This window comes from Setaria italica, chromosome IX, assembly GCF_000263155.2.
Source record: "Setaria italica strain Yugu1 chromosome IX, Setaria_italica_v2.0, whole genome shotgun sequence".
Taxonomy (NCBI): Eukaryota; Viridiplantae; Streptophyta; class Magnoliopsida; order Poales; family Poaceae; genus Setaria; species Setaria italica.
Genome location: NC_028458.1, coordinates 19008307 through 19024511, shown reverse-complemented (window position 1 = coordinate 19024511; position 16205 = coordinate 19008307). Strand labels below are relative to the sequence as shown.

The following is a 16205-nucleotide window of genomic DNA, read 5'->3' as shown; positions in this document are numbered from 1 at the left end:
AAATCAGTTTTGTGTTAGCGTGCAGCCTAGAGAGCTTGGTAAGGAGCTTCAATGCTTGACATTGTACACTTCGGCTGCCAACGCACACTTTGATCACAAGAATTCCGAACACTCTAAACCTTTCCCCGAGCATGTAGAGGTTGCTTTGATTGTTAGTGGCAGTTGAAAGTGCCACAATTTCTAGCTGCGGATCAGGATACATACAACTCTTACAAAGGATTCCTGGAGGGAACATGTTAAAATATGCAATGCATATTTGGAACATTCTAGAAAGTTATGGAGATAACAAGAGACTAACTTTGCCATGCATGAAGATAAGATCCTGGTAAAGTAGGAAGAGTGTAGAAGTTAGATATTTAGGTAGCCATGCTTCATATGGAATACTCTAGAAGTTAGATATTTTGCATGGTAGGACTTATTTAGAAAATGGATAAGGACGAAAAAAATCTAGAATTGTAAAAGAGTGCATAAGATGGACACATGGAAACACCATATGAGCCATGGAGTCCTCTACATATAAGGGGTGACTTCCCTCCCCGTACTGTGGCAAGAAAGCCAAGGAAGTCAAGTAGAGGCCACTTGAAGATGGCAGACATGCCCTAGGATGGTATGAGTAGAAAGTGGTAGGATAGCCACACAAAAAGTAAAATGAGTCTTGTATCAAGTTGAGTTGTGAATAAAGGTTTGAGTTCCCCTATAGAGAGTTGGTCTTCCGTGTTGGTGTCAGTGTGAAGGTCTCCTCGGAATAGTATGGGTAAGGGTCCACAGAAGAAGTGGTATTATAGTACTTTGGTGCCACATCTAGGAAGTCGGTGTTAAAGTTGGTGTGCCGATTTTTCAACAGACATATAGCCTTACTGTTAGCTTTGAGAAGATCATCTAGATCACATTTCTGATGTTGAACTTGTAATCTGCACATCATTTCATCTAATTTCTTTTTTAATATTTCATCACAACATGAACCGTTCTTGAAAAATCATTTTCATGCAGCACCGAGATAGCTCCAATGCACTCCGGAAGGCATTTATCAAGAGATGCATAAGCCTATAATAGCAAATGTTACTTCGTTCCATTAGTAGAGATCTTTTGGTACATTTGGAGCAATCCATAACTCAAATTTTTTTTAGTATATACCTCAAAATATGTCTAAGTGGATTGTTGTTCCTTCTCAAGCAACCAATTTTCAATAAAATCATCATCTAATATAGCTTTAGTTTTCAGCAATAGTGTCCTGATGTTCTGGACCATTTCACAATTGTATGCTCAAGACACATCAACAAGAGAGCATCTAAGTAGAAAATCGATGTTTTTGTTCCAGTTAGTCAAATTTTCCATCTAGAGAAAACACAGTATGTCATGTAATTATTGCAAATTTTTTGATTTTTGTCAAACATGTATTGCATTAACCGGCTACGTTTAGCATATTTCAATCACTTTTTGACCAATAGTAAGAACCTATCTACCCTGTTTTGTAGCTACTGTCAAGAAATAATCGGATCTTATTTCAATTTCAGTTGAATAAATAAACAAAGATCATAAAGATAGAATAATACACTCATTGAACTCAACTTAGTATGCAATAAAAACTAAAACTAGAGGAGATGAAATTATGGATAAAAACTTGAATGACTTAAAGTTGTGGCATTCTCTGATCGATGCTTGGCATTGATGTAGGAGGAGGAAGCACCTTGAAGAACTAAAACAAACAAATCTTTATACTGGTTAACAAACTCACCTTGAGGTGCAGGAAGGGGAGCATTGATGTTGTCGCGCTGTAATATAAGAGCAGACTAATTTCTCTGGGGGCTCATGGCGCAAAGACCTGAGCAAACCTCAGGCTGGGTCGGGCTCAAGCTGGGCCATCAAAAAGCCCGGTTTCTTTTGGACCTAAAATCTCCACCCAAGCTCGCCCATTAACCCTATCAGGCCAACAAAATTGGGCCTAATTCAGGTCGGGCTCAGACCGGGCTGCCCATCATTTTCTAGTGTAAATTTAATTCATTTTATTATCCGCTCATTTTTTTTGGGCTGTGAAAATTAGCGCCACACCCGATCCTAAATGAGTGTCGTGCCATGCCAGGCTCCTCTACCTTCCCATTCTAGATCCGCCACTATGCACGGAAGCCGGTTAAGCTCCATAGCTTCCGGCCTCTTAGGCCCATCTCCTCCTCCTTTTCTCCTCAGCACAAACCCTTTCTTCCTCGACGTGCCTCCACCCCGTCCCCGTGCCTGCCTCTGCCGCCCCGGCTGGCGGCTGGTGCGTTGCCATGCCGTCCACCCACCATCCATTGCCGACCTTCCTAATCCGGTGAACTTCCTCACCCTTGTTGCTGGCCACCGCCAACCGAATGTTCGACCCCGGCTCGCCGGTGGTGCTCCCATGCCGACTCCGCCACTGGCCGAACCACTACCGCCGCCGGGTTGCCGCCACCGTTAATCTCCTCCTCCTCCTCCTCTATGGCCGCTGGCCATTAGAAGCCCCGGAACCTAGAAAACCTAACCCTAACCCCGCCGACCTCGACCACCGCCCCGGCGAGCGGCGACCTCGCCGCCGGCCGCTCCCCCACCTCCCACCTATTTGAAGGCTTCGGCGGCTAGGGCGAGCCAGACAAAGTAGTCGGCGATGGCACGAGCGAGCAAAAGCGAGAGGGAGAGAAAGGAGAAGCAGTAGCAAATCGTATGGGCAGCATCACATGCAGCACCGGAAGTCATATAAGAAACTGGCTTCCGGAAGCACATAGGAAAGCCGAATTTCCTCTTCCGTAAGGAAGATGAAGACGAAACTCACACGCACCGTGGCCTAAACAGGCCTTGTAGGTGCCAATACGGGCTTCAAACTTTGGGCTGCCGTAGGCCCATAGCTCTGCTTCTCTATAGTCTAAGCACTACTCAGTGCTCCGGGAGGGAGAGGGAGAAATGACAGCGTGCGACCACCGTGCTTCAGCGTCCGTGGACGGTGGACGGGCAGTCTCAGTCTTGCAGATGCAGGGAGGCATACGTGATCCTGGGGAAGACGTGGTCCGGTGCGAGGGACAAGGTATCGGGCTATCGGCCCTCATTCTCCCACCGGAATTACCCAAACCCCACCTGCGAAATTACCTCCCCGTCAAGCGATCCCTCCTCTCGGTCGGCACTGCTCCTGATCGATCATCCTCCAGGAATGCCTAGTGTATATATACCCGGTCACCAATCTTCCTTGTTTTCAATTCAATCAACTGCACCTTGCATACCATCAGCTCTACTCTACTGATCATTTCGTTGATCCGTTCGTTCGTCGTCGATCGGTACACTCTGCTGATCCTCCATGGATTCCAACGGCCGCGTGTTCGAGGACTTCGTGCCTCCGCACAGCATGGTCAGCGAGCCGGCGACCCACACGCTCTCCATCGACCTCTCCGCCGCAGGCAAGCACGCCGGTGTCCATAGACACACATGCTTTGCATATCCTCGCATCTCGTTCTCCCATACACCATCTTGAGCTGAGCGTGACATTGACAGGGTACAACAAGGAGCAAGTCCGGGTGCAGATGGTCCGCAACCACCGGCGCCTGATCGTGCGCGGGGAGCGCCCCGTCGCCGGCAACCGCTGGAGCCGCTTCCGCCTCGAGCTCCGCGTCCCCGACGACTGCGACGTCAAGGCCATCCACGCCAAGTTCGTGGACGGCGTCGTCCTAGTCACCATGCCCGGCGTCGCGCCCGAACCCGTCCGGGTCGAGGCCGGCGCCGCCGCCGGACAACAGGACCCGTCCCCGCCGGCGGCGGTGAAGCCCGCAGCCGCTGCCAGCGCCCAAGACCAGAAAGACGCCGCCGGCCGCGCTGCGCAACATCAGCAAGACGGTGATGGGCGTGCCGCACGAGGGGGAGGAGCGGACGACGAGGGGGAGAAGAAAGAGGAAGCGGTGCAGAAGCAAGAAATGAGGCAGCGCGTGACGAGCTCCGCGAAAGATGACGGCGGCCGTGACGACGCCGCGAGTGGGGAAGGGGAGGTGTTGACGCCCGCTTCGCCGTCGCGCCAAGACTACGGCTTCCTCCATGGCCGGAGGAAGATGGCGACCACCGTGCTCGGCGTGGTGCTCGTCCTGATCAGCCTCGGCATCTATGTCAAGTACAGCCTTTGGCCATGAACGGCGAGGAATTGAGTGCGTGCAATATTCCATGGTATTTCCTCCTCGCCAGCAGGCTAGTGATATGAGTGCGAAGCCTGATGAACATGCCGGTCGCATGCATGACAGACTCTTATGTATTGATGTGTGTGATGTGTCAAATGCTGAGCGAACAAAAAGGATTTATTTCGTGTTTCCAAGATGAGCTTGCTGAAAAAGGTTGATTATTAAATTTGAGATTTGATAGGCACGTCTCTTATCTCTAAAAACATAATTAGCCAAAAATGTGAGTATGGACATCCATATTTCATTATAAAAAATCTAACAAACTGAAAATAGTGTGGTTTGTCTCGGAGCGAAAATTTGTGCCCAAGAACATCCTATGGCCCTACTTTTCGGGCTAGGCTCGTGCTTCTGGTTCTTTTTAGTAGCAAAATAAGAAAATAAATTGTTTGGGTGGACTTGGGTTGACCTAATTTTTTGAAATTTTTTTTCTACCGAAGTCAATAGGTGAAGCTTCAACCTATTTTTTATATAATTTTTATTCCAGATCTGTTCGATTCGCTCCACAGGCAGTCGAATCCAGACCCGCTGGATGCTGCTCAGGTGCTCTAACCACTAGGTCAGAAGCCCTTTAATTTCATATTTTTTGGATTTAGTTTTCACTAAAAAGCACAGTTCGACAACAAATCTCAGCGGGCTCGGCGAACCTAAAATGCTCAGGTCGGAATCAATGAACTTAATTGTGATATCACTTCCAAAGTGAGTTATTTGAGTAAGAGTGGTATTAGAGTTCTTAGGACAAAAGTGTATTTTTAATCTCTCAGGTATTGCAAAAGTGTAACATTCATCCCTCATATTCCATTTGGTGCAAATTAAAACCTTAACTAATTAAATCGAGGCATTTTTCATGGCCACCTTAGTTTAACAATAGTTTTGTAGCATCTAATAGTGGTTTATGCCATATAATTATTTGACTAATCATTAATAGATGTGTAATATGCTGATTTGAAGATATAAATAAAACCTACAAAAAATTTAACAAATCCTCTAAATTGGCTACCACATAAAAATTTTATCGAAAAAATTAACAGAATCGAAGCACGTTGAACTATTATAGCGATTGACTCAACATTAGACATAGCTAAGTAGTGATTAGTATGATGATTACATAGCCTAAATCAATTTTATGTGACACTAAACCATCACTAAAATAAGGTGGGGGTGATAATGCACCGGTTTAGTAATTAAGGGGTTGATTTGCACCAAATAAAATATGAGGGATGAATGTTACACTTTTGCAATAATACTTGAGGGGTGAGAAATACATTTTTTTGGAGTTCTTATGGGTTTGACTATTTATTCATTTAAATGACATGTTTGTCTTTTGTATCTTTGGATTATCTTGAATTTCTTTAGGTTTATTAAAATGAATTTCGATGCAAACCTGAATAAACAGTATCGACATGTATTACCTGAATAAACATGAGTTGCAACCCAAAGTCCTGAGGTAATTATCGACGAATTCACAAATTTGTGAGGCAACTAACTAATGTTGGACAAATCTGTATTATGGTTTTGTATCTAAAATTTTCAGCATGTTATCCACTGCAAATCGATAGTAATTATGTAGTACTTTCTGAACAAATAAATACGTAAGAAATTGTTGGGCTTCATTGGATTTCAGGATTCCTGTTCAGGCACCTTTTTTTATCATCATCTTCCAAGAATCTCTTGTCCCCTACCCCAGACTTTCCTTTCCAGGTGATAAAAAAACTGGAATTTATATCAAGAGAAATATGAATATGCATCAACGCATTAGCGTCCAGGTGAAGCAAAATCCGAGTGCACTACACAGAAGCAATGCATGTGAGACCCCTGTTACCCAACAGCAGGCCCCATCGATGGGCATGCTGCCCGGGTCAGGTATCCTTTGCTTTCCTTCATCTTCTTCCCCGATCGATAGGCCGGTGATATAGGCGGAGGCATGCCTTACATCTCACGCCCCAATTGTTTTACTACCCCAATGCAAACCCCGCGTCTATATAACCTTTGCCGCTGTGCGCAGCTTGTCTCTCATCCAAGCGACGAGCCAGCACAGAGAAATCGAGCAAGAGGAGGAGGAAATGGAAGCGGTGCGTCGGCCTCGCGTCCTCGCCGAGATCGATCCGCACAGCGAGTGGGTTCACGGGGGCGAGTTCGACACGCTCGTCGTCGACGTCACAGGTACACGGCGACCGGCAACCGTTGTCAATTGGCTAGTGTTTTTTTCCCTTTTACTCGCACGGATGTCAGCTGATGATGGACGGTGGCATGGCATCCATGTTGCCGTCGTCGTCGTCGTCGTGGATGCAGGGTTCGGCAAGGAGCACCTGAAGGTGCAGGTGGAGCCGGCGGGGAGCCTCAAGGTCAGCGGCGAGCGCGCCGTCGACGGGGGCGGCCGGCAGTGGTGCCACTTCACCAAGCGGTTCGACCTCCCCGCCGGCTGCGATGCGGCGGAGATCAAGGTCCAGCTCGACAAGGGCATGCTCTACGTCCAGGTGCCGCGCCCCCCCGCCGGAGGAGGCGCCGGGAGCAGCAGCGGGAAGCACCCGGCGGCGGAGATGTACGAGGACGCGCTGCAAGGAGAATGCGAGATCGGGGACGGCGACGGCGGCGGCGGCTGGAACATCGGGCGCGTGGCGGCGCGGCGGGAGGAGCAGCACCCGGTGCTGCGGCTCGCCAGGGGCCTGAGCAGGAACCGGCAGGTGGTGCTGAACGTCCTGCTCGCCGTCGTCCTCCTCTGGCTCGTGGCGTTCGGCGCCAAGAACAAGCCCGGCGGCGGCCAAGCCAAGAACGACTGAGGGGCGGAGCAACCACCGGCGCGCGGATCATCAAGATATGTGTTTATATTGTACAGTGACAGCATGGAAGCAATAAGCACCTCTGCAAATAAAGCAAGATCGGGGATGTGGTTCGGTGCATGCCATCAGTATTCAGTGCAGTCAGAGATCACTAAGATGCCACAGGAGCCAAAGGCAGTATGAGATACTGATGTAGTGATGTGTGTACATACATTCAGAACGTTAATTACTGTTTACGCAAAGGAATCCATGGTTTACTTTAGGGGGTAATCATAACACATACACATCTAAAGCATATCTTACCGCTCCTTGTTATATACAACATTCTTTGTTGATATACCATACAATTAAACTAATAACTAAGTCCTGCCCCCACGTCGCTTCTGCAAGGCGACCGGGGGCTCCCTCGCGCCGCCGCCTCCAGCCCCTCACCCTCTTCCTCCTCTCCTCGCGGCTGGTGAGGAAGGTGACGGCAAGGCATCTCGACCAGAGCACGCCTCACGCGTCGAGCTGGGACGGTGCGAAGAGGCCGCAGATCCAACACTGATGAGATCGGATCCGGCGATCCTCGAACCAGATCTACGACAGAAGGATGTGTTGGTGGCCGCTCGTGGGCGTGGCCAACGATGGGCGGCTTGCCGCTGCTGCCGCCGTCTTCTCCACACGCTGAAAGGGGCACGAAGCAATGTGCTGAAGGTGTGGCAACCAGGGCCTGCCGGGAGAGCTGGTACGTTGCAGGAGCTGAAGCACAGCTCCCCTCGTGGCGCTGGTCATCAGGTGCTCAGATCTGCTTCGTGTGGATCTGGCACCGACGTCCTTGCTTGCAGTGGGGTTGGTTGCTCTCTCCACGTACGGTGTCGTGGCGGCTCATCCTGATTCTTCGCTTGGTTGGTGCGGTGGTCGTGCGAATGGATCTGCTCAACCTTACCGGGGGAGGATGGCTGGTTGGTTGTCGATGTCGCAGCGTGGACTCTGGTAATTACATTCACGAACGTCATGCTTGCAATAGGTTCTTAGGACCTCGTCGTGTGACGTGTGTGGTATGGGACGTAATTTGTCAACATCAGGTTTAAGGTGCTTCGGCCTCCAATGATCGGTGATGGTGTGGTATGGGACGCATTTCGTCGACCTTTTGGGCTGTGTTGTGGTGGGTGTTGGTGTTTAGATCCGGCAACCTACCGAGGGGGGTACCCGAGGTAGTGTTTTTATGCGTGGGGATCATCGAAGATTAAAAACTCGAAGGTGAACTCGAATACACGATTTAGACAGGTTCGAACCACTTATGTCGCATAATACCCTACGTCCTGTGTATTGGTTGGATTGTATTGATTGATGATGTTTGGAGGGGGTCCCTGCTTCACCTTATATTGCCGGGGGCAGGATTACAGGTCGGTTGTTTTACAAGAGTACTAGTCGAATTCAACTAGAGAGTCCTACTCTAATTACTACGAGTAGTTTCCTAATCCTCAACTAGTTCTTGTCCTCCACATAGACCATGCCGTCCTGCACCATAGTCTCCATGTCTGACACGTCTCGGTGTACAGCCCTATATTGTAGGACTGTCCAAACCTGCCGGTGGGCCCGTAGATGTATGGCCGATAGTGGGCTAGGGTGCGATGGTGAAAGTCATGCTGGCCTTAGCCGGTTTCGGTGGCGACGACACCTTTGGGTGCCGTTTTCCTTCTTGAGGGTGCCATCACTTTGTTTCAAACCCACCCCATCACTAAGTCTCCAGGTGAAAACTTTGTCCTAGCAGGCAGCGGCGGCAGCGACCATCGTTGTTTTCTCGGTGGAGGCCTCCACCGTCGTTTTGGAGATTTTGAGTGGTGGTGTACTTCGTGCAGGTACTGTGGTTGCCCAACTCGAAGTCTTCAACAACTAATGATATCTTGCTTATCCCCACTGCCTATGTTAGTAGAAGTGTGGATGCTTTTGCTGCGGTCCTGATTTTATGGTCAGAGCGTCAATCAGCAGATGGAGTTGCTTCTCTTCCCTATTGGTAGATTGGCTCATGCTTTGGTTTTGATTTCACCTGCTGAGGAGAAGTCGGTTAATGAAACAAGATGTATATGGAGATTACTAAGTAGCTGTTATAGATTTTGAGTTTTTCTTTTTCTTATATTTTATTATTTTCCTTTGGTACATTATATCTTCTAATACTTTTGAAATATGTGCCCCTTTGTAATGTTGGTGGTCTATCTGAAGTCGAAATATTATCTTCCATTATTAAAAAAACCATACAATTAAAGGAAGTGGAAACATGCAAGATCACAGGCTTTAGTTTCTGGTACTTGCCACTGCAAGATGCCAAGATACAGTTATGTTAATGATCTTTGTGTTTTGGAAGGTAATGCCCTCTGTTTTTATGTGTGTTAACACATGCCTGGAAAGGAATACCCATCTAACAAATTTAGAACGAAGAAGATAGGGAAATGGTCACTGATTGACGCCTTAAGATTACCTCCTGGCACCTGGAATGTTTGCCTTCTGAAAATCCATACAAAGTTACAAACGGACCGAACACCTGCACCGACGACTATCATCTGCAAGACTGCAAGCATTCAACTGCAGCCTTCTTAGCTCTCAAGGGGTGTTTGGTTCCACGGATTAAAGTTTAGTCCCAGTCATATCAAATATTTAAATACTAATTAGGAATATTAAATATAGACTAATTACAAAACTAATTGCACAAATGGAGGCTAATTCGAGAGACGAATCTATTAAACCTAATTAATTCATGATTAGCACATATTTACTGTAGCATCACATTGTCAAATCGTAGACTAATTAGGCTTAATAGGTTCGTCTCGCGAATTAGCCTCCATATGTGCAATTGGTTTTATAATTGGCTCATGTTTAGTCCTTCTATTTAGTATCTAAGCATTCGATGTGACAGGAACTAAACTTTAATCTGTGGAAACACCCCCTTAGAATCAAATATCAATATCATGAGGAGGTACTGAAACTACGGATCCCGTTTGGTAGGGAGGGCTTCTCAAAAGGCTTCTCTACCGGTTTTTGGTGAAGCCCTACCAAATGGGCAACTTCAAAACAGTTCCACCACTGAAGCCGGGAGAAGCCACAAAAAGGCTTACACTAAGGAGGAGAAAAAAAATTGGCTTCACCAGCTTCTCCTCCCCCTCCAAGTATTAATTGATCATAAAATTACTCATATTGCCATTGAAAAGCTATTTTACCACCATTTTCTAAAACACCTAGCTCCACTAGAGAAACCACTCCACCAAAAAAATCGGAACCGGAGTTGTTTTGGCAGGATCTGGAGTCCTACCAAACGGGACCTACATTGCACCACGCAGTTGTGTTACAATGCAGACGTTTCCACACGCGCCTGTGTGTGTTGTACTGGAGCTGAAACCGTCTCGGACAGGAGGCCCAGCCTAACCACATTGCGCAAACCGTACCAGACCGGGAGCCGAGTCGGGACCGAATCAAACGCGCTCGAACCACGCCGCATCAGAGGGGGGACAAAACCCAAGCCGCCCATAAACCCCAACCGGTTCCTCTTGCTTCCTTCCACAAATTCGCCAGAACACGAAACCCCCAAAACCCCACGCCGAGAAACAGAAACCCCCGCCGCAATCCATGGCTCCCCCGGCCACCGCCGCCGACAAGCGAGACGGCAAGCGCCCCGCGCCCCCGGAAGAAGACCCCACCGTCGACTCCGCCGCCGCCACCGCTGACGGGGAGACGACGGAACAGCAGGCGGCGGGAGGGGCGGAAGGCTCCGGCGGCGGCGGCGGCGACCTAGTCCTGGTGACGGACTGCGGCACGGAGGTGCGCCTCTCCCGCTCCGCGGCGCGGATGTCTACGGCGATCCTCCACATGATGGAGGACGGCTGCGCGGAGGGGCGCGTCCCCGTCAAGGGCGTCGACGCCGGCGTCCTCCGCCTGGTGGTGGCGTACTGCGAGCGCCACGCGCCGCACTACGACCCCGTGGCCTCCGCGGCGAGGCTGCGCGACCCGTTCCCGCCGTTCCCCATCGAATTCCCGCGAGGCACACACGCCATCAGGCCCGTCACCGACCCCGGCCCCGACCCGCACGGCCTCGAGGCGTGGGACAAGAAGTTCATCGCCGACCTCCCCGACAACTCCGCCCTCTTCGCCGTCATCCTCGTGAGTAACCGCACCGACTGATGCCTTTCTGTTCCTTGCTCTTCGCCAAACGGAGAGTGTTTCTTGATCAAGAAACGAAATTGATACGCGTTCCTTCCGAATTTGTCTGAATCTTGTGCAATTTATTTACAAATGTGCGGGTTTGCGCTGCAGGCTGCCAACTACCTGGGCATCGAGGACCTGCTCGACTTGGGCTGCACGGCTGTGGCCGACAAGATGAGGGGCAAGACGCCCGAGGAGATCCGGGACGCCCTGGACATCGAGAACGACTACACGCCGGAGCAGGAGGCCGAGGTCAGGAGGGAGAACGCCTGGGCATTCGAGGATTGAATTGTGTGTCCTGTTCCTTACCTTGATTCGAATGTTCTTGGTGGTTATCTGAAGAAATTATCACTCAAGTCTGATGTCAAGTAGGCAGATCGTAGGTAGATGAGTTTGTGAAAGGCTGATGGTGAATCGAGCTTCTGGAACTGCAAATTTTGGTGTGAATTGTGGATCGGTGGATAGTTTCTTTTAACTGGTTCTTATGAGCAGAAATCGGTATGCTTCTTGCACATTGTCCTCAGTTGAAGGTATTACTTTCTAATTGGCAGAAGTTACCGTGCTAGTAATTGCAAAACTTGTTCAGTTAAGTTTTTAATTTTGCGTTAGCTTGCTGGCTGCTTCTTGCACGTTGTTGTCAGTTGAATGTTAGATATGATGACGATGCAGACCTTCCTCATGTTCAGCGGCCACTTTAGTTGCAGAATCATGACTTGGGGCTTACTTTACATGAAAAAAAAAAGTGTGTATATCATGATATGAACCTGTGACAATGACTGGTCGAGTTGGTGGACGGCGTTCAGCCGTTGTTAGGGTCCTATCCTGGCCACCTGCCGCCTTGATTCTTCTACATTTGTTTCTATTGCTTGGAACGATAATAGGAACTTCAATGTTGAGGATCACACGATGCATAGGAAATTAGTGAAAGCTGTAGAAAGTATTATGATTTCTTTGACATGTAGTAGAACAAGTAAAATCATCATTGGACAAAAATCACACAAAAGAAATTGGTAACAGCACAAGATTGGTAAATTTCAATATAATTCAAGGCTATAAGTCAAAATGGTTATTAGCTGCAACTATATTGCAGCAGTTAACAAGTGATTAACAAGACGAAGAAGGCAGAGCAGAAGACAGCTCTCACACCCAGAAATAAATATACTGCGAGGATGAAGATCACATGAACCATGAAGACCGCAGAAACAACGCAGGTGTCATCTTTTCCCCCATTTTGGCATACACAAGTCCTGGCTGCAGCCTTGCGCCCTTGCCAAGGTTGAAGTTGAGGTACCCTTCCAGGTCCAGGTGCTGCAGATGGTACGTCTTCCCTTCAGCCGTGCCACCCACCCTCACACCCCACCCAAGTTCATTCTCCGGGATGTCAGACAAGGAGAAGCCCCAGCGCACCGGTCCATGCTTGGGACTCTCCACCTGAAACCAGCCTTCTGTCTTGAGAGTTTCATAGAGCTCACAGTCCAACATCAGCGCGATTGACCGCCCTAAATGCGCTGCGGGAGAGGCACCGTGCACTGCCACTGTTGATTCAACGGTGTGTGAAGTGGCAGTGCCACCAGCATGGCGTTGGAACTTCACACTCAGTTCCGTCTGTTCTTCTGTAGCTGTTGCGGTGGGGTTTTCTTGTTTCATGCTGCCTAGTGGAATAGCAAGGATTCCGAGATTGTTGAACCGGGGCGACAACGAACGGACCTGCCAAAGCCCTGAGAAACTGAGCTTCACATCGTCGGCTGGTTTCCAGGACACTTGCCCAAATGTTGTCATGCGGTTAGTCCCTCCACCCCCGCTGTCTAGTCCTCCTGAACCGAAGATTAGCTCGGCAAAGGATGCGGTGAATTTGGATCCTTTGATTCTCAAACCGGCAGCGCAGTGGTGATGTTCTAAAAATGAAGGCGGACCATCAAAAGAGGCCTGGGTCCGCAGATTCTGAAAACAATTTCGTGGTTTTGTCAGTTAAGTTACATGGTCAATGTTTGTCCAATGGAAGTAACAACTGAACCACATTCTTCCAGCAGAATGTAAGAGGCACATTACCTGAATGCTTGAACTATGCAAAAAGTTGTTGCATTGGGCTCCAAATGGAACTAGGATCATTGACAGCCATTTGTTGATCCGGGCGTTGTATTGCAGTCTAGTGAGCTCTACAGGCCTCCCTGTAGCCTCCCCAAGATGAACACCGCCTGCTCCGAGCCTGGTTGAGAGCTCTGCAGCAATGGTGTCTTTGCCCCTGGTCTTGGATTCAAAGATGAACCTTGAGCTGAGGCCTGTCCTTTTCCCAGCCGTGTCAAGGGTTGCTTTTGCTTGTTCAAATTCATTACCATCGACAAGAAACAGTGCCCCAACCGCATCAAGTGCTATTTTCACTTGGATAGGGAGATGCAGGAACTCGAACCCCTTGCCACTTTTATATTGGGATAGGAAGTGATCTAACTGATCGTGTCTCTCCTTGAACTTCATGACATCAGAAAATGTTTCACGTTGCAAGCGCTTCATGATATCAGCCTGCAGTCATGAATATTTGTGAGCCAATTCTGAATTAATTGTACAGATCACAGAGGATGGTGTGATCAGTCGGAGTAACTGGTGGTGTTTGTTGAGTGCTAGTTATGAAAGATTTATCCTTAAAAAAGCAATGACTTATTCACGGTTCCAATTCACTCAACAGATGTATTTCAAACGTGATATATGGTTCATCTGATCTAATTTCAAAGATACATAGTAGGTTCTTAAAGAAAACTCTAAAATTTTACTACTTTCTTCAACCATCAAGAAAAAACTGCAAACAAACCAATGCAAAGCTGAGATAACTTCAGAATTTGATAGTGTTAGCATGGACAGTGAACACTTGATGGTTATGTACAGCCAAACATGCAACTTGCAGTTTGTCAGTTCTAAAATTCTATAAACTCGCCTACTGAATTTTATGAATTGCAATAGTGAACAAAGGAGATATTTTGCTTCTGAAATGGGCATAGATCACACTACAAGTGTAGCAGTAACTATGAATAGGTAGGGGAATATAAACCATGTCAAATTGTCAGTGCAGATGTCACGTTTAGCTCATGGTCAGACGAACAAAATCATCACTATCAAAATGCCGGGAGGTGGCATGATGAACATTAGGGAGCAATCATCAATGCTAATCACCAATCACAGTACTCCGTTTCACGGATCATGAAATTCCCAAGAAAGATGGCGGTGGGGAACATACAGGGCGGTGGTGATGCTGCTGCTGCTGCGGCTGCTGGTGGTGAAGGTGATGCTGCTGGTGCTGCAGATGAGGGCGCCGGTGGGCGGAGCCACCCCGGAACACGGCGCGGATGAGCGCCTCGCCGGATCTGAGCAGGCCGCGGACGCCGTCGGCGACGGTGGGGCTCGGCCTGGGCAGGGGCATGGCCTCCGGCAGCAGCGGTGGAGGCGGCACAGGCTCCGGCGGCGGCAGCAGCAGAGGTGGGGGCTGTGGTGACGACGGGTTGGAAGATGAGGACGAGGACGACGAAGAAGAGGCCATGGAGTGCCCGGCGGCCCTCCGCTCGCGAGGCCTCAGTGACAACTGACAAGTGGAGTGGCGCTGGAAGACAAGCAAGAACACAAAGCCCTCGCTAATTCTGGGAAGGCGAACAAGAAGATTGACTGCTCGAGGAAGCTGGCCGGCGCAGCCGCGCAGGTGCTTCCCGCCTTTTTCTTCGTTTCCTTCACGGGGCCTTATTCTCGCCTGCCTTTCCCTTTTGGTGTCTTTGGCCTTTCGCTTTTGCTTTCTGTTTTTGGTTTTCTGTCTCATACTGTAACGTGCCCTGTCGGCATTTGGGCTCGAGGCAGTAGTAGACGAGAGGGGGCCATGGAGAGAATGCAGGTTTTTTCTTCAGGAACTGTGGGAACTCACGATCAGGCCTTGTATTCGATACCGTGCTTTTGATTTATGCTGCCTGCTATCTGAAACTTCTACGCACACCTTTGCCTCCCTCTCCGCAGATTACTCTTTACCAAGAGAGTATACATCACGATTTCGGCGTCCTGCGTAGAGATGGATATGGATGCCTGTAAATCTGAATTATCCGTATTCGTATCCGTCTGAAATATTAATATGGATATTTGTATTCGTATTCGATTTTAATATGAATGTTAAATGGATATATCTGAATTCAATTTCAATATTTTTCTTTATCCGATTAAAGATTCGTATTCGACGAAAATGTGAAATATCCGATACTATCCATATCCACAAAGAGTAAAATACCCCATGAAATCATCTAAAACTTATTTCTATGACTAATTACTAATGATAAATGATGTTAACTTTAATATTACTAACAAAGTAATTGTGTACACCATTTCAGTATTAAAAAGTTATCTATTTGACAAATGACTAATTATGTTAATCTAATATTACGTCTGATATATAGTGGATAATGATAATTTTTAATTAATTTTAATATGGCTAATCATATTAATTTTAAATACATTATCCTATTTTTATTTAATGAATAAATTATATTATATGTATTAATGTACTTATTTTCTTATTAAATAATTTATATATTTAAGGAATTATTTATTTAAATTATATTCATTTGATATATATTTAATTATTGAAATATTTATTAATAAATATATTATTTTCAATAAGCTATCTATCGTGTGCTATCCTCATAATTTACTCCCTACTTATAGCATGATTTTTTTATCTACTATAAAACCATCAATAAAGCAAATTGATACTCGATATGATGCTATGTTCCAAATCGAGTAAGTATCCGAATGCGAATCCAAATTCGAACTATTCGTTTTGTATTTCTATTCGATATAATTCATATTCGTATCAAATTAAAATAAAAATATGGTAAATAATGCTATCCGAACTTTGATGTGTATCCCTCCGAATCCATCCAGTCCTGCACAAGCGACGAACGAGGGATTGCAGACTTGCAGTTCCAAGGTGGGTTCCTGTTCCAACTGCCCAGCAACGCTATTTGCCCAAAAAAGAAGAAAAAGAACTGCCTGGCTACGCCGCCGTGGTCACGGGCTGCGTAGCGTAGGCCTTGCGGAGCAGTAAGGGTGCGTTTGGTTG

General features: G+C 47.6%; 4 protein-coding genes across 4 annotated transcripts; 3 read left to right on the top strand and 1 right to left on the bottom strand.

Moving 5' to 3' along the window:
* Positions 1-3195: 3195 nt before the first annotated feature.
* On the top strand, positions 3196-4347 carry LOC101761086 (inactive protein RESTRICTED TEV MOVEMENT 2). The gene is made up of 2 exons (XM_004982984.2): positions 3196-3404; positions 3499-4347. Exons 1-2 carry the CDS (start codon positions 3305-3307, stop codon positions 4122-4124), a joined length of 726 nt encoding a protein of 241 aa, XP_004983041.1. The 5' UTR covers positions 3196-3304; the 3' UTR covers positions 4125-4347.
* Positions 4348-6135: 1788 nt separating this feature from the next.
* Positions 6136-7245, top strand: LOC101760682 (23.2 kDa heat shock protein). Its single transcript, XM_004982983.2, has 2 exons — positions 6136-6329; positions 6459-7245. The coding sequence occupies exons 1-2, from the start codon at positions 6230-6232 to the stop codon at positions 6944-6946; spliced, it is 588 nt and encodes a 195-aa protein (XP_004983040.1). The 5' UTR covers positions 6136-6229; the 3' UTR covers positions 6947-7245.
* Positions 7246-10500: 3255 nt separating this feature from the next.
* LOC101763393 (SKP1-like protein 13) lies at positions 10501-11667 on the top strand. Its single transcript, XM_004986506.2, has 2 exons — positions 10501-11080; positions 11234-11667. The coding sequence occupies exons 1-2, from the start codon at positions 10550-10552 to the stop codon at positions 11408-11410; spliced, it is 708 nt and encodes a 235-aa protein (XP_004986563.1). The 5' UTR covers positions 10501-10549; the 3' UTR covers positions 11411-11667.
* Positions 11668-12133: 466 nt separating this feature from the next.
* Positions 12134-14801, bottom strand: LOC101760277. The gene is made up of 3 exons (XM_004982982.2): positions 14349-14801; positions 13172-13639; positions 12134-13063 (listed from the first exon to the last, which is right to left on the bottom strand). Exons 1-3 carry the CDS (start codon positions 14646-14648, stop codon positions 12299-12301), a joined length of 1533 nt encoding a protein of 510 aa, XP_004983039.1. The 5' UTR covers positions 14649-14801; the 3' UTR covers positions 12134-12298.
* Between the last annotated feature and the right edge of the window lie 1404 nt (positions 14802-16205).

Bases quoted from the DNA above. Each gene is read 5' to 3' on its own strand.
- LOC101763393 (XM_004986506.2), top strand. From the start codon at position 10,550: ATGGCTCCCCCGGCCACCGCCGCCGACAAGCGAGACGGCAAGCGCCCC. The intron at 11,081-11,233 runs GTGAGTAACCGC...TTTGCGCTGCAG, and splicing joins CCCTCTTCGCCGTCATCCTC to GCTGCCAACTACCTGGGCAT.
- LOC101761086 (XM_004982984.2), top strand. From the start codon at position 3,305: ATGGATTCCAACGGCCGCGTGTTCGAGGACTTCGTGCCTCCGCACAGC. The intron at 3,405-3,498 runs GCAAGCACGCCG...TGACATTGACAG, and splicing joins CATCGACCTCTCCGCCGCAG to GGTACAACAAGGAGCAAGTC.
- LOC101760277 (XM_004982982.2), bottom strand. From the start codon at position 14,648: ATGGCCTCTTCTTCGTCGTCCTCGTCCTCATCTTCCAACCCGTCGTCA. The intron at 13,640-14,348 runs GTATGTTCCCCA...TCATGACTGCAG, and splicing joins AGCAGCATCACCACCGCCCT to GCTGATATCATGAAGCGCTT. The intron at 13,064-13,171 runs GTAATGTGCCTC...AATTGTTTTCAG, and splicing joins TGCATAGTTCAAGCATTCAG to AATCTGCGGACCCAGGCCTC.
- LOC101760682 (XM_004982983.2), top strand. From the start codon at position 6,230: ATGGAAGCGGTGCGTCGGCCTCGCGTCCTCGCCGAGATCGATCCGCAC. The intron at 6,330-6,458 runs GTACACGGCGAC...TCGTGGATGCAG, and splicing joins GCTCGTCGTCGACGTCACAG to GGTTCGGCAAGGAGCACCTG.